The following is a 24,673-nucleotide window of genomic DNA, read 5'->3' as shown; positions in this document are numbered from 1 at the left end:
AACAGTTATTCTGGTCCAAGTATTCCTTTAGTGAGTAGAAACAGTGGTACTGTAGATATTCTCTGAGAGATCTTTCAAAAGCACTAATATTTTGTAAGCATTTTATACTATTTGATAGTCTGTTATAGAGTTTAATACCCAGATAGCATGTACCTTTCTACAAACTGGTACTGGCTGGGGGTACATGTAAGTTATATTTTATTCGAGTATAATAATCATGTACATCTTTGTTTTTTAAAGTATTATCATCATTTCCAAACCTATACTTTTTTACGTACATTAGTGTGTCAACAATAAATATACACGGTAGAGGTAGTATATTCAGTGCTTTAAATATTGGTTTGCAGGACTGTCGAGCACCACTCCCTGTCATAATCCTCACACAAATTAGTTCTGTTGACACCATCTGGAAAACCGTATCATTACTAATTCTGAACGCACGTGTGAATAATTGGCTTCTAACGCCATAATGTGGGGTAGATGTGCAAGTTTTGTTCCCTGTGGAAATTAAGCGTGAGACGTAGCGATCACTTGCTGTAGCAACGAAATGGTGTACGTGTAGAGGTTGGCTGTATTGCATATTCATGGCTGTGGTGGGGGAGGTGTGGCTGTCTGCTGGTTTGTGTTGTCAATGCGTGCAATTTATCATAACATGTGATTATAGTACGTGACAGATGGAATTTTAGTGTTTGTGTAACTAAAAGTAAAGCACCAGTTTTGTTTTGTGTTTAAATTTGGTATGTTCTACTATGTGCTCCTAAATCAGAAAAGAAAATTGTTTCAGTTTGTTGACGTTTGGAGCTCATCCGTGTGTCTAGGAGAAGATGATTGAAGCTTCCGGAGAAAGGACTCTTACTGGTCATCCATATGACACCACTCAATACTACATAGGGCTAGGGCTTGCTGTTAGCTCTAGTGCTTTTATCGGTTAGTTTTAAAATTCAAGAAATTCTTAACACTGTGCTTTATTGGTGGACTGCGCCCCGCCGTCATTGTTTTGATAAAATGCGATTTTTCAGGTTCGAGTTTTATTATAAAAAAGAAAGCACTGTTGAGATTGTCACGTTCTGGCTCAGTGCGGGCTGGCGCTGGAGGATTTGGCTATCTGAAAGAATGGCTCTGGTGGGCCGGCTTTTTGTCTAGTAAGTAACCAATAGTGTGTCATACAACATCAAGTATAGCATATAACTTACTCGTAACTAGTTAGTTATACATAGTGTCATTATTCTTTCCGTTTGACAGAGTTTACCTCGTAATATATTTCTTGAATGACAGTTTTACAACAAAAATGAAGAAGAAGAAGGAGAAGAAGAAGTAGTAGTAGTAGTAGTCCTAGCTGAACCACATTTTACACATCAACAGCTGGACATGTTTCAGCGTTAAACCCATTATGAACAGCCAGACAGGAAAATATACTGAATTAAGAATGATTACATGCAAATGTCAAGTACTTCCAAACTATCATGCACTGCGAAATTCAGCAGTTTGTACTATAGGAGAAGCAAAAACTTTCACCTTCAATAATAACTAGCAAACTTTTTAGTGTGAAACATTTAGGAAGTACACTGTATGATAACATTGTATGTTAGTTGCCTTATTTTCATATTTGGCAGTTAATATTGGCTTTATTTTGTAAAATGCAGACATACAGTTGCTGATAAATAAAATACTTTTACACCTTTATGCGTTATGTGAAGATGTCATTCAAGAAAGGTGTGATGATTCTTATTGTGGTATGCTGTACTGATATATTAACTAGAATTACTACTGTGTGCACAGTTGTCCTTGTCAATTGAGCAGCTCTGCCTGTGGACCGCCATGCTCTTACCGACTGTGGTACAGCATATAATGTTTAATTTACTGCTAATACCACACAATTCTGATGAGTCATGCTTTTGCAAATGACTTAGCAGCCTGAAATTAGGAGAATGTTTCAGAGTTTTCAGTCTGTTTGGTATGGTCTTTAAGTAACTGCAATATACCCAACAATTAGTTACTTGCTATCAACCATGGTTAAGATTTCAGTACATTCTAGGAAACAAGTAAAAGTTCTCATTCTCAAATGACTTTTTTATGTTTCAACTATTTAGACTTGAATGCATCACCTTGGTAATTGAATATAAGAAGCTGTATTCGATCACAGCTGCTTCCTTATTACTATGAATGTGGACGGAGTATTGGGATTATGTTTTCTGGTAGCATTGATACCATCTGATATTGACTGCCCACTGCTTCAAATGGAGGAGATTCAGAAGGAAACTGTGTAATGATGGAAGTCTATTACACCTCAGTAAATACACACAATGGAATGTTTAAGATGTGTGCAAAAGCAATTGCAAAATTTGTGATGTATGCATACTTAACTTCCATAGTGTTGTAACGTTGCACTAACACAATACCAGAATTCCCACCAACCAAAATTTATTCCACTTCGACTTGAAGGGATACACAGACACTGAATGAAGTGAGAATTGGTGCAATAAGTTTAATCGTTAAAGTACACTCTAAAAGGTGAACTTCCAATCACCACCACATCAGCTTGTATAAGGCAGTTTTTCGCGTAACACAGTGCTTGCTATGCCGTCTGTGCTAATGCAAGGTGATCTCTTTAGGCTGGCTGTGGAGGTGTGCACTATTTGATTATGCATGTTCAGCCTATAGGATTACAACACATAGAAACTGAATTGTGGTGATGAAATGAAGAGTGACACAAAATGGGAACAACTCAGGAAATCCAGACACACTGGCTAGTGAGATTAAATGGGTATTACATTTTTGTTATGAAATTATAAATAAGTATGTTACCTCAGATATGGAATGATTGTATTCATTTTCTTATCAGTTTTGTATAGTAATGACAGGTAATATAATATGCTTACAGAATTTTCTACAGCATTTAATATGCTTTTGTTTACTTGCTTTTATCTGTAACTGAAATAAGATTACGTTTATATTTTCATTTTTGTTGTGTCACAGTGGGGGTGGGTGAGGCAGCTAATTTTGCTGCGTATGCATTTGCACCTGCCTCACTGGTAACGCCACTTGGTGCACTTAGTGTACTGGTTGCAGCAGTCCTGGCATCATATTTTCTTGGTGAAAAACTGAATCTTCTTGGCAAGGTAAGTAAGAGAAAGCATTAGTTTTCTTGCATGCACTTCTACCATTGAGAAAATACAGATTACTTGTTCAGGTTTGTTTTAAGGCTACCAGAATATTACATTTGTTGTTCTCCTTATTTTACTCTTTTGAGGAAAAAGTTTTCATTCCCTCGGTATCTGTAATATATTGAGGATCTGCTTGCATATACAGTGTGTTTCAGCAGGAGCAGTGAATAATTTAGGAGATGGTAGTGTAGACCAATTTGAGTAAAACATTACATATAACATGTGTCCAAATTCAATTGCTTGCAGAGATACAGCTATTAAAATGTAACAAAGTTATAGACGGTGTTTAGCAAAGACAAAGTATTAAGTTCAAACTTATTTTTTATAAATTGCACCTCTGATGTACCTCACTTTGAGTGTGGTTATTTTGCGGCATATTGATTTGCCACTACGCTATAATTATTAAATAGTATTTATATTGGGGAAGTTCTTGCCCGCAACTGAGCGAATCTCTTTTACTTCTCCTCTTCTGCGGACTGTAATAATACTGGAAGCAAGACACTTTAGCATAACATTAAATTTTTGAAAATAAATGCAAAGAGTTTCTTCAGAGACATTCTCTGTTAATTATTAGGGAACAATATAACAACTTCTTATACACAAGACTTTCTTAATTTTGACATAACAATATGAATGTCAGCTTGACAGTTCTTACTCAGCCCAAAGAATGAATACATTTAAATTGTTCATTTGTTTTCTTCCCTTGCTATCGACATTGTTGACTATGGCTCTTACTACAGGTCAAATGTGCTACTCTGACCTAGGTTGAGGATCCATAGAGCATGCATGAACACCCCTGCGGGTACTTTGACTTGTGGAGTTAATGAGATGGTCATCCCCAAAAATGCATATATAGCGAATATAGTGAATCTGCACAACAGTTGCACTCTCGTAAATATTAAAACATTGTCGTTTTGTTATTTGCTAGAATCACTGATTGTCAAGGTAGACACAAGGTTATACAGGCAGCGGTATGTGATGCCACATATTCCCTCACTTAGATGATTGATCTCATGACAAGTTAAACAGTGGTAAATCCAGGACGGAATAATGACAATATTGTGAAGAGGATTGATTACTACTCACACTACAGCAGAGATGCTGAGTCACAGATAGGCACAACAAAAAGACGGTCAAACAAGTAAGCTTTTGGCTTGAAAGGCTTTCATCTGAATTAGACCTCCCCCCTCCCCCCCCCCCCCCCCACACACACACACACAGACACAAAATAACAGTCTCTAACTGCCAAGGCCTCATTAGCCAGAAACTATGGTCATGTGTGTGAGTTCATTTGTGCGCATGCATGTGTGTGTGTGTGTGTGTGTGTGTGTGTGTGTGTGTGTGTGTGTGTGTGTAATTCAGCCAAATGCTTACTTGTTTGACTGTCTTTTTGTTGTGCATATCTGCGACTCATGACAGGTTACATAGACTTAAATTGCTACATATTCATTGCTACACATAAATGATATCCTTAGCAAGAGCAGTTAATATCTTGCATACAATCTCTACCTGCCACTGCCCCATGAAAGTTAAGTTTTTTTATTAAGATTATAATAATAGGATTTTTTCTGTCTTCATTTTATAACCCTCTCAATCTCAATATTGTATTAAAAGTTTTCATTTTCCCATAAGGACAGTGTGATGAAATATACATACCAACTGGTTCTTAACCTAAACTAAATTCATTTTCTTCAGTTTGGCCTACATCGAAATATTTTTTTTTTTTTTTTTTTTTTTTTTGTATGTAGCTATTTGCACTTTTTTTAATCCATTGCCTTTCTCTCAGTTCACTCTAGCACACTTGGTTCCTGCTGTTGTATGTTATATATTTGTATCATCCTGAGCATACAGTTAAAGCTACATTTTGAATACCTAGTAATCTTAATATTTTGTATTCAATGCTTCATATGTATCTCTTAAACTTTGATTATTTTAACATACAAACTTGGGTAATTTTCAATCCTTGGCAGACCACCACAACTTGGGTATGTTTCTCCTTGCTACAAAATTGTAGCAATCTCAAAATCTTTTGTATTCTACCTCTGTAGAAACTATTTATAAGACCACTTTCCTCAGAAAGACATCTCACACCCAATTCTACTTCGATTCTCATGGAGATGGTGTCCCTATGAATAATCCTACCTTTCCTCAACACGTGTGTAGGTACCCCTTCAGTGGTACACCAACCCTGCTTTTTCCATACCACATATTATAGGGTATATATCCTGTTTGCACCTTCCTTCCCCTCCCCCCTCTATATTAATTATTTTGAAACACTGATTCCTGCTTTGCTGGTTTTAAGGATTTACTTTGTTTATATCCAGTTCTCTTTTACCCCACCTTAGCTAGTAAGGATGGGAGAAGAAAGTGTAATCCTGTTGTACAGAAAATGAAACATGAAGAAATACAACACTCAAACATCATTCTACAAAATTCGCAAAGAATTTGAATCCCTTGAGGACACATGGCATACAACTGTAACCTTTCTGTGCCAGTGGCATCAAAAAATGTATCCCTACAACCATTGCTGGATATGCCTGTTAACCCACCTTCCTCATTTTGCTTAACATGTGTAAGTCGGCCTAACACCTGACTCAAATCTTCCTTTTCATTTCTTGTTGGTTTTACATAAATATTTAAATTCATCATTGTTTACAACCTAAAGTTTAAACTTAAATGTACAACTGAATATTTCTTTTATTTTTTGTCAGTAATCTCTTAACCTAGTGTTACTACTATGTAATAATTACAAAATTCTATGTGAAAATCACACATTTAAGATAAAATTGTAGCAAATACTAATGGACCACGTAATAATTGTCGATGAAGTTCCTTTATATATGTGTCCCATCATTTAAGCTGTAACTGTTTATTAAATTTAAAAAATCACTCTTGGATACATTGTTGAGCTATAATACTTTTGTTCAACTAAAATATCCACACATTCCTGCAATGTTGTTAAAGTAGGAAATTAAGTTTATAATTTGTCTGAATCCGTGCCTTGTACCAAAATCTTAAGTCTGAAGTTTGTTTGGAATCTTTATCTATTTTGATGGAGTATTATAACTAGATCAGACCATTCAAGTACATAAGAACGTAACTTGAATTTTATATTCAGGATAGTGGCTTCTGATTCTAGTAAATTTGTATTTATTTCTAATTTTTCTTGATGAGAATTGGTAATGTATTCATCATCTTGGTATTTGAAGTGTCTAATTTGACCTTTGTTTAAGCAATAGGTTATTCAACCTCAGTACCCTGAGCCTTTATCCTCACTTTAAAGTCAGAATTTGCCTGACCTGTCAAATCATTTGTTGATGTAGTTTAATATTTGTCAGCAAGAACCTTCAACGTCACCTCTTTTCTTCTGGTCAGCACTAGCGTATAGTTAAACAATAATCAGTTTACTAACACTCTTCTCCAATCAACAGCTTTCAAAGTATGGGTTACACTCTTCAAAATATGTTTAGAAACACGAGTCAACAATTATGTAGAACACACGCCTTCACCAATAAAAATAATTTGGCTTCTATGTGCCTCAATGTGCTTAGTTGAGTTCGCAGCATGGAGATGACGAGCCAGGTCGCTGCACTCAGTGGGACCATATTGTTGTAGACTGGTAAACAACTGCCATTGATACTGCTAATTGCTGCTTGTTGCCGGTGACCCGTTGAACAAGGTCGTCATCCTTTTTAATGTCGGCCACCAGTCTTCCAACTAATGGACTTAATGATCTTTTGCTCCTATCTTTTGCCAATATCTTTTTAACTTATTGACAGAGTTATTCCTTCTTAAATTATTGACTTTCTCCTGCATATATTTAGCTACACAGTTCCTCTTCACATTCTGTTGTTGTCTCAGTTGTCACTGACAGCTACTACTTTGCAGTAAATCTTCAATCAAAATTCCTAATTTTTCTTGAATAATTACCATCTGCTAGTTATTAGCATTTTCGTAAATTTTATTCAATTCCAGCGATAAATTTTGAGAGTTCTGTCACCAGGGTGCCAGAATATAATGTCCCAATATCCCTTGGTGTGTGAGCTTATTTTTGGGCTTATTGATTTTCCACTCAGCTATAGTTATTGAATGGTATTTAATTGAAGTTCTAGACCATGACTGTGCAAATTCTCGGACTACCTCTCTTCTGCAGTCTTGATTAATGCTGGAAGTGAGGTGCTTTAACAGAACATCAAATACTTTGAAATGAATACAAAGAGTTCTATCAAAGACATTCTCCATATAACATCTGAAAACAATACAGCAAATTCTTGTACACAAGACTTCCTTAATGCAAGAAGGCCACATACCCTCTCCAGACCTGACAAAAAAATACAAATGTCAACTTGACAGTTCTTAGTATGCCCAGAGGATAAATACATTTAAACTGTTCATTTGTATTCTTCCATTGCTATCAAAATCATTGACTGGCTTTTGCCCCCGGGTGGATGTGCTTCTTTGAGCAGGGGTGATAACAATCTATGGAGCATCCAGAAATGCTCCCCACAGATAGTTTAATTTGCGAAGTTCATGCAGTTGTCATCTGACCTCAGAGACACTCTTTATTCCTCGAGATGACTCGCCAAGTATGAAGTACTTAACCAATATGCTCAACATTTACGCTTACCTAAATGTTAAATCATTCTCTTGTTTTAAAGTTCGTATCATCTGTCGGCAAGGCAGACATAGTGCTACACATAACTTTACAACATCACCTCTAGCTCTTCTGAAGTTCTCTTTGCATTCTTTCATGATGGCACCACTATTCACAATCTGAACACTCTGTCTCTTGTGTTTACTTTTTCTTTGAAGACTTTGCTTTTCAACCACCCTAGAGGCAAAACTCTAGAGGTGTAAGGTCCAGGGACCTTGGTGATTAAGAAACATGGCCATTTCTGCCAGTCCATCTCCCAGGAAACATTAGGTTTAGGTGATGTCAACTGGATGACTAGAATGCACAGAGATCTCGTCATGCTGGAAGAACATAGCCATCCTTGTAGTCGAAGCAATCTCTTTCCTTAATGCTGGAAGCTTGTTTTCTGGAAAGTTTAGATAATGGGTCCCTGGAAGATGATGTACTAATACAACAGGCCCAACCAACTGATTGTCTGTCATACCACACCACACATTTACAGAGAAATGTTCTTGAAAATTTGTCTCAACATACTTGTGGGTTTTTGTTGGGCCACTGATGGAAGTTAAGAGTGTTGATACCGTTTTGAGTAAAAATGGCTTCATCAGTAAACAGTATTAATGAGATTACTCCACATTTTTTCCATTAGCTAACAACAATATTTCAATTTTCTACCTTCACATCCTTCTCGAACATGTTGGCTCTGGTGTGAGTGCTAAAGATAGAGGCTGTGCCTACATAATGTACACTAAATTCTGGTATGTTGAATACGTATACATATAGAAATATTTTGTGTGTTTCTTGAAGGATTATGTTATACCAACTGAATAATAACTTTTACTTCATCCACACACTGTTCATTTGCAGTTCCACTCATTCCCCATCTCTTGGGCGAGGACACCATCCTGGGTGCATTTTCCTCCATCCACTATGCAGTGTCACTTTCTGTCTGCACTGACAATGACCATGGACTCCTTGCACCTCATGTCCAGCACAGTAGCCAGTCCATTGTGGTGGGGCTGCCATGTACCCTGTTCGTTGTGGGCCCCCTGACTACACAGGGATTGCTTTGCTGATGCCTGCACTGTTAACTCCCCATGTATGCCAAGGAATAGATGCCCATCATCCTGGGGCATCGGGACTCCCGGCAATGGCCATCCTGCCAGGTGGCGTTTGCGGCAGTTGGGTGATGCCCGTGGGGAGGGCCCCTGGTCGGCACGGTGGATGACACGCCATGGAGCGTACTACATCATCTCTTGATGTTGGCCCAACACCAGCAGTCTCAAAGTGGTTGAGTTCTAACTACAATGTGAAGAAGTACGACCCCAAATCGTTCCCTTCCCTGGCTACACCATGAGAGGAACGCCAGGCTAAGGATGGCGGCAGATCTTATTTGACCCTATACCTTATATGTATGAGAGCTGATTGGGCAGCCTTCAGTTCGATGAAGCCTCAGTCTTTTGTGGAGCATTTAGAGGACAAGTTTGGGGAAATGGAGGGATTGTCCAAAATGTGATCAGGGTCAGTCTTGATAAAAAGAGCATCCTCTGCCCAGTCACAGGCACTACTCGCCTGTGACAAGCTGGGGAATGTTTGTGTTTCCATCACGCCCCATAAGAGCTTAAATATGGTCCAGGGTATTATATTTCACAGGGATCTTCTTTTGCAGTCTGATGACAAGCTGCATGCCAACTTAGAGGAGCAAGATGTTGATTTCGTCCTGTGCATACGTAGGGATCCAAAGGATAATCAGGTAGCCACCGGTGCCTTAATCTTGGCCTTTGAGGATGATACATTACCCAAGAAGGTCAAGGTGATGGTATACTAGTGTGATGTCAAGCCATATATCCCTCCCCCGATGCGGTGCTTTAAGTGCTGGAAGTTCGGGCATATATCTTCCCGCTGTACTTCCAGCGTCATATGTCGTGACTGTGGACGTCCATCACATCCCAATACTTCATGTGCCCCACCTCCCATCTGTGTCAGCTGCGGAGAGCACCATTCCCCTTGCTCACCATACTGCAGGATTCTCCAGTAGGAATGGAAAATCATGGAATACAAGACTCTGGACCAACTGACCTATACTGAGGATAAGAGGAACTTTGAATGCCTACATCCTGTACCTATGACATTCTTAAGCTACTGTTACAAGAACCGTTCTATCCCTATCTGTTCCGCCAATTCCGTTCGCCGGTCAGAGCTGTAAGACTTCACCTGCCACCTTGGTGGTGGGGAGCACTTCTTTCCGTGTTGCTCCCGCACCACCAACCTCGGGAGCACTGCCCCCACCAACCATCGGACCCATTAGTCCCCACTTCCCAGCTGACGAAGTGTAGTTCTTCTTCGGCTTCTCTCACTAGGAAGGGGCCCCTTGGGTCCCTTCCTTGCGAGGTTTATACTAGTGGGAAAGATGACACATGCCAGTGGCTGAAGTGCCCAAAAGCAGCTAGTTGTAGGGCTTCACGATCCTCCTCAGTCCCAGAGACTGAATCAGTGAAGCCCTCCCAGCAGTGAGAGAAATCTAAAAAAAACCACCAAGAACAAGGAAGTTGCGGTGGCTCCCATACCACCGCTACCTACAAACTCTGCATCTGAGGATGAGGTGGAGATTGTGGTGTCCAGTGAGGACCTAGATGTCACCAGGCCCTCAGACACAATGGATATAGACTGTTCAGGAACTAAGTCAGTGGCAGCAGGTGACCCTGAGGTGTAAACTGCCTCCTTGTATGTTCATGCCTTCCCAGCCTCACAATCACATCATCCTGCAGTGGAGTTGCACCAGTTTTTTTCCACCGCTTGGCTGAGCTACGGCAACTGTTAAGCTTTACAACTGCTTTTTGCAATGCCCTCCAGAAAATCTGGTTCCCGGCAATGCGAACCCCTGCCCCCTGCAGCTATAGGGGATATTACAAGAACTGTAGTGACTATAATCAAGCGCCAGGTGGAGTTTGTGTCTATGTCCTGAACTCAGTATGTAGTGAAACTGTGCCGCTTCAAACCCCTCTTGAAGCTATGGCTGTCAGGATAAGGGTGACACAGGAAATAACTGTCTGCAACATATATCTTCCTCCAGATGGTGCAGTACCTCTGCACATATTGACTGCATTGATTCATCAACTCTCTAAACCTTTTCTACTTCTGGGAGATTTTAACACCCATAACCCCTTGTGGGGTGGCACCGTGCTTACTGGCCGAGGTAGAAATGTCGAAAATTTACTGTCTCAACTCGACCTCTGCCTCTTAGATACTGGGGCCCCCCCACACGTGGCCGTTGATTTATCCCTCTGCAGCCCAGGACTTCTCCCATCTGTCCACTGGAGAGCCTGTGATGACTTGGGTGGTAGTGACCACTTTCCCATCTTCCTGTCACTCCCCCGGTGCCAATCCCCTGGACGTCAACCCAGATGGGCTTTAAACAGGGCGGACTGGGAAGCTTTCACCACTGCTGTCACCGTTGAATCTCCCCCATATGGTATCATTGATGTGGTGGTTGAGCAAGTTTCTGCAGTGGAAAATGTGATCCCTTGTTCTTTAGGGTGCCCCCGGTGAAAGTCAGTACCTCGGTATTCACCGGAAATCGCTGAGGCAATTAAAGAGCATCGGCGAGCTCCACAGCGACATAAACAGCACCCTTCCCTAGAGCACTTAATAGCTTTTAAGCGGCTCAATGCCTGCGTTTGCCAGCTTATAAAAAGACGAAAACAGGAGTGTTGGGAGAGGTATGTGTTGACCTTTGGGTGCCATATGTCACCTTCCCACATCTGGACGAAGATCAGATGTGTTTGTGGGTATCAGACCCCAACAGGTGTCCCAGGAATTAACATCAATGGCGGATTATCTACCGAGGCTCATGCGATTGCCAAGCACTTTGCTGAGCACTATGCTCGATCTTATCTTCTGCATCAGAGAATTACCGCCCAGCCTTTCACACACTCAAATGGCGAGCAGAAGGGAAAGTCCTCTCGTTCGCTACACGCCACAGCGAACCCTATAACGCCCCATTTACAAAGTTGGAACTCCTCAGCACCCTTGCTCATTGCCCCGACACAGCTCCTGGGCCAGATCGGATCCACAGTCAGATGATTAAACATCTCTCGTCCGACTACAAGTGAAGTCTCCTCGTCATCTTCAACCGGATCTGGTGTGATGGCGTCTTTCCATCGCAATAGCAGGAGAGCACCATCATTCCTGTGCTCAAACCTGGTAAAAACCCACTTGATGTGGATATCTATTGGCCCATCAGCCTCACCAACATTCTTTTTAAGTTGCTAGAATGTATGGTGAGTTGGTGGTTGTGTTGGGTCCTGGAGTCACGTGGCCTACTGACTGCATGCCAGGGCGCTTTCTGCCAGGGTTGCTCTACCACTGATAATCTCATGTCTCTCGAGTCTGCCATCCGAGCAGCCTTTTCCAGATGCCAACATCCGGTTGCCACCTTTTTTGATTTATGTAAAGCTTACAACACGATCCGGTGACATTATACGAGTGGGATCTCCGGGGCCGGCTCCCGATTTTTATCCAAAATTTCCTATTGCTCCATACTTTCCGTATCGAAGTTGGTACCTCCCATAGTTCCCCACATATCCAGGAGAATAGGGTCCCACAGGGCTCCGTATTGAGTGTATCTCTATTATTATTGGCCATTAACGGTCTAGCAGTAGCTGTAGGGCTGCCTGTCTCACCTTCTCTGTATGCAGATGACTTCTACATTTCATACTGCTCCTCCAGTACTGGTGTTGCTGAGTGGCACCTACAGGGAGCCATCCACAAGGCCAGTCGTGGGCTCTAGCCCACAGCTTCCAGATTTCAGCCACAAAATCGTGTGTCATGCACTTCTGTTGGCATTGTACCATTCATCTGCCATCAGAGCTCTACCTTAATGACTACCCACTCACTGTAGTGGAGACATCGATTATTAGGACTGGTTTTTGACACCCGATTGACTTGGCTACCTCATCTTCATCAGCTTAAGCAGAAGTGCTGGCAGCACCTCAAACTCCTCCACTGCCTGAGCAACACCAACTGGGGTGCAGATCGTTCTACACTGCTGCAGATCTACAGAGCCCTTGTTCAATCCTGCCTTGCCTACGGGAGTCTGGTTTATGGTTCGGTGGCACCCTCAGTGTTGAGTTTACTCGACCTAGTGCACCACTGTGGCATTCGACTAGCGATGGGAGCTTTGAGGATGAGTCCGATGAACAGCATCCTGATGGAGGCTGGTGTCCCTCCATTGAAGGTTAGGTGTGCACAACTGCTTGCCAGTTAAGTTGCACACATTTGTAGTTCTCCTGAGCATCCGAATTACCATCTCATTTTCTCAACCACTCCAGTTCATCTCCCGCACTGGCAGCCCAGGTCAGGGCTTACGATTGTGGTTCGTGTCCGATCCCTTCTGTCTGAACTGGAGTCCTTCCCTCTACCACCTCTCCTCGAGGTCCATTCATGTACACCTCCATGTTGTAAACCTAGGCCGAAGCTTCGCCTGGACCTTTTGCATGGCCTTAAGGACTCAGTTAACCCCGTGGCTCTCTGCTGTCACTTCCTCTCGATTATTGACATGTTCTGGGGCTCTGAAGTGGTTTACACTGACGGCTTGATGGCTGATGGTCATGTTGGCTTCACCTACGTCCACAGAGGCCATATTGAACAGCATTTCTTGCTCGATGGCTGCAGTGTATTCAGTGCAGAGCTGGTGGCCATATCTCGTGCACTTGATTACATCCATTCATGCTCTGGCTGGTCATTTCTTCTCTGTGCTGACTCCTTGAGCAGCTTACAAGCTATCGACCAGTGCTACCCTCGCCATTCTTTGGAGTGACCATTCAGGAGTCCATCTATGCCCTGGAGCGGTCCAGTTGTTCTGTGGTGATTGTCTGGACCCCAGGACATGTCAGCATCCCAGGCAATAAATTTGCTGACAGGCTGGCCAAACAGGCTACACGGAAACCACTTATGGAGATCAGCATTCCTATAACTGACCTGCTTTCTCTATTACACTACAAGGTTTTTTGGCTTTGGGAGACGGAACGGCATAGCAATACACATAACAAACTGTGTGTCATTAAGGAGACTAAGAATGTGTGGAAGTCTTCCATGTGGGCCTCATGCAGGGACTCTGTGGTTTTCTGCCGGCTCCACATCAGCCACTCTTGGGTCACCCACTGCTATCTCCTGCACCGTGAAGACCCATCTCAGTGTCGGTGCGGCGCTCGGTTGACAGTGGCCCATATTCTGTTGTGCTGCCCTACTTTGGCTGCCCTGCGACAAAATCTTCGGTTACCAGATACCCTGCCATTAATTTTAGCTGACAATGCCTCCTCAGCAGATTTAGTTTTATGTTTTATGTGTGAGGGTGGGTTTTATGTTTCTATTTAAGTTTTAGCACATGCCCTTTGTCCCTCTGTGTCTTCAACCCTAGTGCTTTTAGGCTGGAGGTTTTAATGTGTTGCAGAGTGGCTGGTTTGTCCTTTTTCTTATCATGGTCAGCCAGCCATGGTAATCTGCTTTCTTGTTTTAATCTCTTCTACCGGTTTCTAGCTTCTCTCAGTGGTTTTCTCGTCCTCTTTTGTTCCTTGTAGTGTTTGTTGCCTTTCTGTCATTCTTGTGATCTTTTCTTCCTTTCGGTACTATGCTGAACGTCTCGTTTGTTTTCTTCTTTCTCTCGTGGCATTACTTTCATAGGAACAAGGGACTGATGACCTAGCAGTTTGGTCCTTTCCCCCCTCCCCTCCCACTCCTTTAAACCAACCAAACGCTACCTAACATACAGAATATCCATATCCATCTGTATTCAAATCTTGCTTCCAATCTTGCATCCGATGGATCATTTGCTTGTGAAGGACCAAGGTGTAAGACCTGTCTCTTACACCTCATACCACAGTCCAATCACAGGCATTGCCTAAGAGGCAGGACCATATGTTAAAGCAGCTGTGTTATGTATCAGCTACACTGCAATTACTTTGCAGCAGTCTATATGGGCGCGGCATGTAACCAACTGTCTGCTCACATTAATTGCTACTGCCAAACTGGTCAGCAGCAAACTTGACCATCCAGTTGCTGAACATGCTGCACACCAGAACGTAAATGACTTGTAACAGCTGCTTCACTATGCTTGCCATTTGGATGCTTCCTTCCAGCACAGATTTCTCTTAAATATGAAAGTGTGAATTTTCTTTCCAGCACATCCAGCATTATTGTGCAATCTCGCTAGCCTAAACCCACTGCCTCACCTTATCTTTATCCTTTTCTCTTCTGTCATGGGACACTCCACTACTTCAACATCCAGATCATGTGCCTTCTCCCACTATTCTTCCTCAGCCCTCTGCACTCTCTCTCTCCCCCCCCCCCCCCCCCCCGCTCGCCCCCCCCCCGCGCTCGCCCCCCCCTCGCTCGCCCCCCCCCCCCCCCTCGCTCGCCTCCCCCCTCGCTTGCCCCCCCTCACTTGCCCCCTCCCTCCCCCCATTCCTACACTTCTTCCCTTCTCTCTCTTCCTCCCCCCACCCCTCTTTCTTCCCCTCTCCTGCTCTTATATGCTCTTTCCTCTCACAAGGGAACCTCCCCATCGCACCCCCTCAGATCTAGTTATAATTTGGCACAGTGGATAGGCCTTGAAAAACTGAACACAGATCAATCGAGAAAACAGGAAGAAGTTTTATGGAAGTATGAAAAAAATTAGCAAAATATACAAACTGAGCAGTCCATGTGCAAGATAGACAACATCAAGGACATATGTGAGTTGAGAAGCGCCGTGGTCCCGTGGTTAGCGTGAGCAACTGTGGATCGAGAGTTCATTGGTTCAAGTCTTCCCTCAGGTGAAAATTTTAATTTCCTTATTTTCGCAAAGTTATGATCTGTCCGTTCGTTCATTGACTTCTCTGTTCACTGTAATAAGTTTAGTGTATGTGTTTTGCGACCACACCGCAAAACCGTGCGATTAGTAGACGAAAGGACGTGCCTCTCCAATGGGAACCGAAAACATTTGATCGCAAGGTCATAGGTCAACCGATTCCTCCACAGGAAAACACGTCTGATATATTCTATACGACACTGGTGACGGCATGTGCGTCACATGACAGGAATATGTTGTCGACCCACCTGACTTGTACACTTGGCGAATGGTTAAAAAGATTCTTCTACCTTGCCCAATCTAGGTTTTCTTGTGGATGTGATAATCACTCCCAAAAAAGTGATGAAAACAAAAGAGTTTGTCACGGACGGACGGACAGATAATAATTGTCTGGAAATAAAAAAATCAAACTTTTCACTCGAGGGAAGACTTGAACCAAGGACTTCTCATGCCCCATCTGCTCACACTAACCACGGGACCACAGCACTCCTGAGCTCACATTCTCCTTGATGTTGTCTATCTTGCGCATGGACTACTCAGTTTGTATATTTTGCTTATTTTTTTCATAGTTCCACACAACTTCTTCCTGTTTTCTCGATTGATCTGTGTTCAGTTTTTCAAGGCCTATCTACTGTGCCAACTTATAACTAAATCTGAGGGGGGTGTGATGGGGAGGTTCCCTTGTCAGGATTTTCCTGCTCCTTCCTTGCAGTACCCTGCTGTACCCTGCTTGCCTTGAACATCCTGACCAAATCAGCCCAACTAACTGCTCTCAATAATCATTGTTGCTGCTGCTTCTGTGTGTGTGTGTGTGGGGGGGGGGGGGGGGGGGGGCGTCCGTCCTTCCTGCTAGAAAAAGAGCCAGAGTTTGAATCCTAGTGTTCACTCTTTACTGTAATGTATGTCCGTGTGCCCCATGTCTGCTCCATTGGTGAGTGTTTGCATCTTCCTTATTTTATGTATTCTTACTAATCCCTTTGTAACATCATATATTTATAGATTCCCGTTCTTTCCTTTTGTCAGATTATGTTATGTCATGATAGTGGAGGTATAGTGTTACATGTCTTGTTAGTTAATTTCATGCTCTAAAGATTGTATTCATGATGAATATTATGATAAAAATAAAAATGAATAAAACATTGCAGAGGCAATTAAAAATATTTTATGTGGCTACATGATGGCCATTCAATTATTAATAAATGGCTGCTTAGATCTAGTCAAGAATTCTTCAACAGTATGGAAGTTGTTGTTAAGGAGGAAACTTTAATTTACATTCGAAAACTCTCCTCCTATCAAACATCTTATTTCTGTGGGTAAATTGTCAAATAATTTAATAGCTGCGTATTTTATGACTTTCTGTGGCAGAGTTAGGTTCACTATAGGGAAGCGCAGATCATTTTTCATTCTAGTTATGTGTTTGTAAATGTATCTGTTATCTTTAAACTGCAATGAATTGTTCGCAGCAAATTTTGTCTAGTCTACGTCAGGGCCTTTGCCCATCATAGAGGCGTTTCTCTACTCCTCAGTTTCACTTAGCCAGTGAGAGGATACTTCCACATAGCCAAAAGGAACTGAGAAAAAAAGGCAATGAATTTCTAGTGCTGAAATCAAAATCGTTCTCTTCTTTGTTGTTGACATAAATATTTGACATATTTTTTCTGAATGTCACAAATTACAAGGTTGTGGTTAGGTTGGGACCTAATAAGACAGCTTAAATTAATCGGACTGAAATGAGCAGTTATTACAATTACAATCTTGGTTGTCATAAATGTTTGACTGTTTGTTTCTTGTACATAAATTAATATATCTGAGGTTGGGATTTATTGACGCACAGATGTATCCAACTCTTGCTTTTGAACACATCATCTGTCCACTGCTCTCTCATTGGCTGTACAGTACAAGCAGCTGTCACACCCCTTTCTGTTCCCACCATGCCTCATGGCAAGTGCTGACAACATTGCTGCGCAAAACGTATATATGCCACTGGCCCTGATCTAGATTTTTATCCAAATTTTATCAGTGGATAAATGTATCATGAAATTGCCGTTACAGTTTCCAGTTGCTTAACAGTCACCTGCAAGATGTATGTTTGTGAGTCATATACTCAGCCATATATACATTGTTGTATGCAATGAATACTTTTTGCCAAAGTGAGGCGTTGTCCCAGAATAGTGTCCCACAGAAGATTGAAGATAGACACCACACATTGTCCTTAATGCAAATTTCTGTGCAATTAATACTCTGTCTAAATAGATTTGACCCAAATGATTGTTCAGTGGGACATTAATCACTCAAGTAAGATACTTGTTTACTGAAATTTTCATAAGTAACTGATTTGTAATTTATAGAAGATGGTAGTGTTGAAGATGTCTTTCAGAATCCATAAATTTACGAGGAGACAGAATGGCTGGCCAGTATTTACTTCCCAGAATCTGTTCCAGCTACTGCCAATGAACATGTTTAAAAGCTTACAAAACTGTGCCTAGCTCTCAGAACTGTTAGTTGTTTCCACAGGGAGGAAACGAGGATAATGCGGGGAAGGCTGGAAAAGATAGGCAGGCCCCTCAGATCCCTGGATTGATAGTTATTCACCTGTCATGAGGATGAAGGGTACACAAAGAAGTTCTATATTATTGAATGAGAGGAACAAAGTCTTTCGGAAGATATGTAGAATTTAATGGCCACAGGGAATTGGAAACTGTCTGACATCCACTCCCTGTATTAACGCACTGCATGGAGATTAGCAATTTTTATACCAGTATATGTGTATATGCAGACACATTTTTGTGCCTTCCATGCTTAGAGAGGTGAACATATAAGGAAAATGTCATTAAAGAGTTTTAAAGGACCATTTGTCTGTCTAAAATGGGTGCCACTGTAATGTTCCTGCTCACAATCAAGATGTGAAAATTTAGCCCAAACAGGAAATATTACTTTATTATCCATTACAAATCCTCAAGAAATCAAGGGTGATATTCATTGTAGTTCATGTTTGTACATTGCAGAGGGTCTGGTTTCATTGCTTTCTTGGATTATGCAAAATTCTTTAGCAATTCTTGCATGTTGCCATTTTTAAATAAAAAATGCAACACAAATGTACTGATAATTTTCACTATTTATGCATTCCAATTAATTGCAAGTGACTCTCACTGCATACTGACTCATATTAACAACTCTCTGTAACAACAAACGGCTTTGACCTGGCACTAGCCTTTATACAACAAAGAGTTACTTATGGTTCTTAAAGTATTGTTATATAAAACGTTAATTACACAGTCCAGTCACATTAACATAACAACCACTAATGTTTAATGTCAACATGCAATAAGGGTGCATAAAGTGTGCCAGGAGGGGATGTGGGAAACAGTGCAGCTGTTGTCGAAATGCGAAAAAGGAGCGATTTATCTGATGTCCAAAAGGACACGGTCGTTGGCTTTTGGTGCAAGCACGGAAGCATTACTGGATTGGCTAAGTATATAAACTATTTGCATGCTGTCTTGATTAAAGTATACTATGCATAGGAAAATGGCACTATCCAAAACAGGCACCGAGGCAAGTGTGGTGTCCCACGAGTTATAGCTGACGGGGTGAACAATGGCTGTGGTGAATAGACGTGCAACTGTTAAGCAGCTGACTGCACAGATGAACTGAGGGGGCTACCAACAATGTCTCCTCAATGACTGTTGAGCGAACATAGTTGCATACAGGCCTCCACAGTAAGTGTCCGGTTCGTGCACCTGTGCCAACTGCTGTTCATCAGCGAAGAAGGTTGGAACTGGCACACCAGTACTGCAACTGGACATCCACTGAGTGGTTACAAGCAGTGTTTTCAAATGAATCATGTTTTGTGCTCTATTAGACAGATGGCAAACATCCTGCAACACCGAGCGAGGTGGCGCAGTGGTTAGCACACTGGACTCGCATTCTGGAGGACGATGGTTCAATCCTGTCTCCAGCCATCCTGATTTAGGTTTTCCGTGATTTCCCTAAAATCGTTTCAGGCAAATGCCGGGATGGTTCCTTTGAAAGGGCACGGCTGATTTCCTTCCCAATCCTTCCTAACCCAAGCTTGCGCTCAGTCTCTAATGACCTCGTTGTCGATGGGACGTTAAACACTAACCACCACCACCACCACCACCCTGCAACAATTGTGGAAGTGTCTGGGCCAGAGGAGGGAGCATTATGTAATGAGGAATGTTTTCGTGGCATCTGCTGGGTGGTCTAGTCATTCTGGGGAAGGCACAATGGATCAGTGAAAGTATGCATCTCTACTTGGGGACCACATCCAACGCAGCTTGCAGTTGGTTTTTTTCCCCAACATGATGGCATCTACCAGCAGGGCAGTGCAACGTATTACACAGCTCACACTGTACACGCATGATTCGGAGAGTACCAGGATGAGTTTACCATATTCCTGTGGCCACAAAATTCCCTGGATTTAAACCCAATGGAGAATCTGCATGACCCACCTCTATTGATCTGTTCATGCCATGAATCCTCAGTTGAGAAACCGAGTACATCTGGCCATACTACTAGAACTGGCATGGTTCCAAATCCCTGTCGGTGCCTTCCAGGACCTCATTGGCTCTGTTCCTGCGTGTATCGCAGTGGTGTGCGCTGCAGAATGTGTTTATTCAGACTTTTGACAGGTGGTTACATGTGTTTGGACAGCGTATGGTTTACAGTGGATAGAACTTGTGCATAATTAGCCAGTACATTCAGCAGAAAGCAGACATATATTTTACAGAAATAGTTTTGTAAAATACAGTGTCTTCATTGTTAAATTTTGTAGGATGAATATTTTTAACAATTAATATTACAGTAGACATGTTTTTCTTCCCCCCCATGAACCATGGACCTTGCCGTTGGTGGGGAGGCTTGCGTGCCTCAGCGATACAGATAGCCGTACCGTAGGTGCAACCACAACGGAGGGGTATCTGTTGAGAGGCCAGACAAACGTGTGGTTCCTGAAGAGGGGCAGCAGCCTTTTCAGTAGTTGCAAGGGCAACAGTCTGGATGATTGACTGATCTGGCCTTGTAACAATAACCAAAACGGCCATGCTGTGCTGGTACTGCGAACGGCTGAAAGCAAGGGGAAACTACAGCCGTAATTTTTCCCGAGGGCATGCAGCTTTACTGTATGATTACATGATGATGGCGTCCTCTTGGGTAAAATATTCCGGAGGTAAAATAGTCCCCCATTCGGATCTCCGGGCGGGGACTACTCAAGAGGATGTCGTTATCAGGAGAAAGAAAACTGGCGTTCTACGGATCGGAGCGTGGAATGTCAGATCCCTTAATCGGGCAGGTAGGTTAGAAAATTTAAAAAGGGAAATGGATAGGTTGAAGTTAGATATAGTGGGAATTAGTGAAGTTCGGTGGCAGGAGGAACAAGACTTCTGGTCAGGTGACTACAGGGTTATAAACACAAAATCAAATAGGGGTAATGCAGGAGTAGGTTTAATAATGAATAGGAAAATAGGAATGCGGGTAAGCTACTACAAACAGCATAGTGAACGCATTATTGTGGCCAAGATAGATACGAAGCCCACACCTACTACAGTAGTAGAAGTTTATATGCCAACTAGCTCTGCAGATGACGAAGAAATTGAAGAAATGTATGATGAAATAAAAGAAATTATTCAGATTGTGAAGGGTGATGAAAATTTAATAGTCATGGGTGACTGGAATTCGAGTGTAGGAAAAGGGAGAGAAGGAAACATAGTAGGTGAATATGGATTGGGGGACAGAAATGAAAGAGGAAGCCGCCTGGTAGAATTTTGCACAGAGCACAACATAATCATAGCTAACACTTGGTTTAAGAATCATGAAAGAAGGTTGTATACATGGAAGAACCCTGGAGATACTAAAAGGTATCAGATAGATTATATAATGGTAAGACAGAGATTTAGGAACCAGGTTTTAAATTGTAAGACATTTCCAGGGGCAGATGTGGACTCTGACCACAATCTATTGGTTATGACCTGTAGATTAAAACTGAAGAAACTGCAAAAAGGTGGGAATTTAAGGAGATGGGACCTGGATAAACTAAAAGAACCAGAGGTTGTACAGAGATTCAGGGAGAGCATAAGGGAGCAATTGACAGGAATGGGGGAATTAAATACAGTAGAAGAAGAATGGGTAGCTTTGAGGGATGAAGTAGTGACAGCAGCAGAGGATCAAGTAGGTAAAAAGACGAGGGCTAGTAGAAATCCTTGGGTAACAGAAGAAATATTGAATTTAATTGATGAAAGGAGAAAATATAAAAATGCAGTAAGTGAAACAGGCAAAAAGGAATACAAACGTCTCAAAAATGAGATCGACAGGAAGTGCAAAATGGCTAAGCAGGGATGGCTAGAGGACAAATGTAAGGATGTAGAGGCCTATATCACTAGGGGTAAGATAGATACCGCCTACAGGAAAATTAAAGAGACCTTTGGAGATAAGAGAACGACTTGTATGAATATCAAGAGCTCAGATGGAAACCCAGTTCTGAGCAAAGAAGGGAAAGCAGAAAGGTGGAAGGAGTATATAGAGGGTCTATACAAGGGCGATGTACTTGAGGACAATATTATGGAAATGGAAGAGGATGTAGATGAAGATGAAATGGGAGATATGATACTGCGTGAAGAGTTTGACAGAGCAATGAAAGACCTGAATCGAAACAAGGCCCCCGGAGTAGACAATATTCCATTGGAACTACTGACGGCCGTGGGAGAGCCAGTCCTGACAAAACTCTACCATCTGGTGAGCAAGATGTATGAAACAGGCGAAATACCCTCAGACTTCAAGAAGAATATAATAATTCCAATCCCAAAGAAAGCAGGTGTTGACAGATGTGAAAATTACCGAACTATCAGCTTAATAAGTCACAGCTGCAAAATACTAACACGAATTCTTTACAGACGAATGGAAAAACTAGTAGAAGCCAACCTCGGGGAAGATCAGTTTGGATTCCGTAGAAACACTGGAACACGTGAGGCAATACTGACCTTACGACTTATCTTAGAAGAAAGATTAAGGAAAGGCAAACCTACGTTTCTAGCATTTGTAGACTTAGAGAAAGCTTTTGACAATGTTGACTGGAATACTCTCTTTCAAATTCTAAAGGTGGCAGGGGTAAAATACAGGGAGCGAAAGGCTATTTACAATTTGTACAGAAACCAGATGGCAGTTATAAGAGTCGAGGGGCATGAAAGGGAAGCAGTGGTTGGGAAGGGAGTAAGACAGGGTTGTAGCCTCTCCCCGATGTTGTTCAATCTGTATATTGAGCAAGCAGTAAAGGAAACAAAAGAAAAATTCGGAGTAGGTATTAAAATTCATGGAGAAGAAATAAAAACTTTGAGGTTCGCTGATGATATTGTAATTCTGTCAGAGACAGCAAAGGACTTGGAAGAGCAGTTGAATGGAATGGACAGTGTCTTGAAAGGAGGATATAAGATGAACATCAACAAAAGCAAAACAAGGATAATGGAATGTAGTCTAATTAAGTCGGGTGATGCTGAGGGAATTAGATTAGGAAATGAGGCACTTAAAGTAGTAAAGGAGTTTTGCTATTTGGGGAGCAAAATAACTGATGATGGTCGAAGTAGAGAGGATATAAAATGTAGGCTGGCAATGGCAAGGAAAGCGTTTCTGAAGAAGAGAAATTTGTTAACATCCAGTATTGATTTAAGTGTCAGGAAGTCATTTCTGAAAGTATTCGTATGGAGTGTAGCCATGTATGGAAGTGAAACATGGGCGATAACCAGTTTGGACAGGAAGAGAATAGAAGCTTTCGAAATGTGGTGCTACAGAAGAATGCTAAAGATTAGATGGGTAGATCACATAACTAATGAGGAAGTATTGAATAGGATTGGGGAGAAGAGAAGTTTGTGGCACAACTTGACCAGAAGAAGGGATCGGTTGGTAGGACATGTTCTGAGGCATCAAGGGATCACCAATTTAGTATTGGAGGGCAGCGTGGAGGGTAAAAATCGTAGAGGGAGACCAAGAGATGAATACACTAAGCAGATTCAGAAGGATGTAGGTTGCAGTAGGTACTGGGAGATGAAAAAGCTTGCACAGGATAGAGTAGCATGGAGAGCTGCATCAAACCAGTCTCAGGACTGAAGACCACAACAACAACAACAACATGTTTTTCTTTACAATATTAATGAGCAATTTTGCCATTTAATAAGTTTATACTTAGTTGTTACCCTTTGAGGTCTGATTATTACTCTTTGTGAAACTGCACAGTGATTCGTGTAAGTTGAAAATTAGACATGATCATTCATACATTTTTACATAGTGAAATTCTCATTGTATCGAGGAGAATACTAAAAAGGCGTATTGTGTACAATTATAGGTGAATCTTTGTCTGTTACGTCACACAATTCAGCAGTCGGAAAAGCATATTTTTTGTCATCTCATCTGTTGGGAAGGCATTACCGCCTTATGTACTTCTTATTATTTTCAAATAATGTCTGTGTTACCCAGATGGCAGTGCCAGTCTTGTAATTTACATACATGGACTGAAAACAGATTGTGGGTAAACTTATACATCACCTATGTAAAGAGATTGTGGACGACCATGTGTAGGGTGACCAGATGCAATTGCTTAAAAAGGAGGGCAAAGGAAGAAAAAAAGAGGACACATCAAACGGGTCAACTGCAGATGAGGATACCACCCGTCAGCTTTGGACAAGTCACGTGACTGCCGGGAATTACCGGTAAAACTAGTAGTTAATTGTTACTGGTGGTCAGGTGGTGATTCCCAGAGCAATATTTTTTTATTTTAAATTAAAAACATTGATTGTGGTGACGTTGTGGCATCAATTGCTTTTATATTTACGCATAGTTTTAAGATTTAACAAAGACGGCTGCCTAAACGCCACTCCTGATTGGCTACTTTCATGTGACTTGCCCAAAGCTGATGGGTGGTATCCTTGTCTGCAGTATTCCCCATCAAACATATGTTCAATTTTAAGAAATGAGTTTATTATTTATAGACATTACATACATTCCTTAACAATTATTCATACTTCTTGG

The 24,673-nt window shown here is 41.7% G+C and overlaps 1 protein-coding gene across 3 annotated transcripts in view; it reads left to right on the top strand.

Annotated features, from left to right (window-relative positions):
* Positions 1 to 509: 509 nt before the first annotated feature.
* The window catches only part of LOC126416645 (magnesium transporter NIPA2), a 55,253-nt gene continuing 31,089 nt past the window's right edge, over positions 510 to 24,673 (top strand). Inside the window, exons 1-4 of one of the 3 annotated variants that reach the window (XM_050084440.1) lie at positions 510 to 618; positions 785 to 927; positions 1,020 to 1,142; positions 2,977 to 3,119. In XM_050084440.1, coding sequence (XP_049940397.1) covers positions 825 to 927; positions 1,020 to 1,142; positions 2,977 to 3,119 — 369 coding nt within the window. In that variant the 5' untranslated portion in view covers positions 510 to 618; positions 785 to 824. Of the gene's footprint in view, positions 704 to 784; positions 928 to 1,019; positions 1,143 to 2,976; positions 3,120 to 24,673 lie in introns of all 3 variants that reach the window. The other 2 variants (XM_050084438.1, XM_050084439.1) reach the window with 2 other exon arrangements.

The sequence above is a fragment of the Schistocerca serialis genome, chromosome 8 (genome assembly GCF_023864345.2).
Source record: "Schistocerca serialis cubense isolate TAMUIC-IGC-003099 chromosome 8, iqSchSeri2.2, whole genome shotgun sequence".
NCBI lineage: Eukaryota > Metazoa > Arthropoda > Insecta > Orthoptera > Acrididae > Schistocerca > Schistocerca serialis.
The sequence above is the reverse complement of the archived record's forward strand: the minus strand, read 5'-3'. Positions and strand labels throughout refer to the sequence as shown.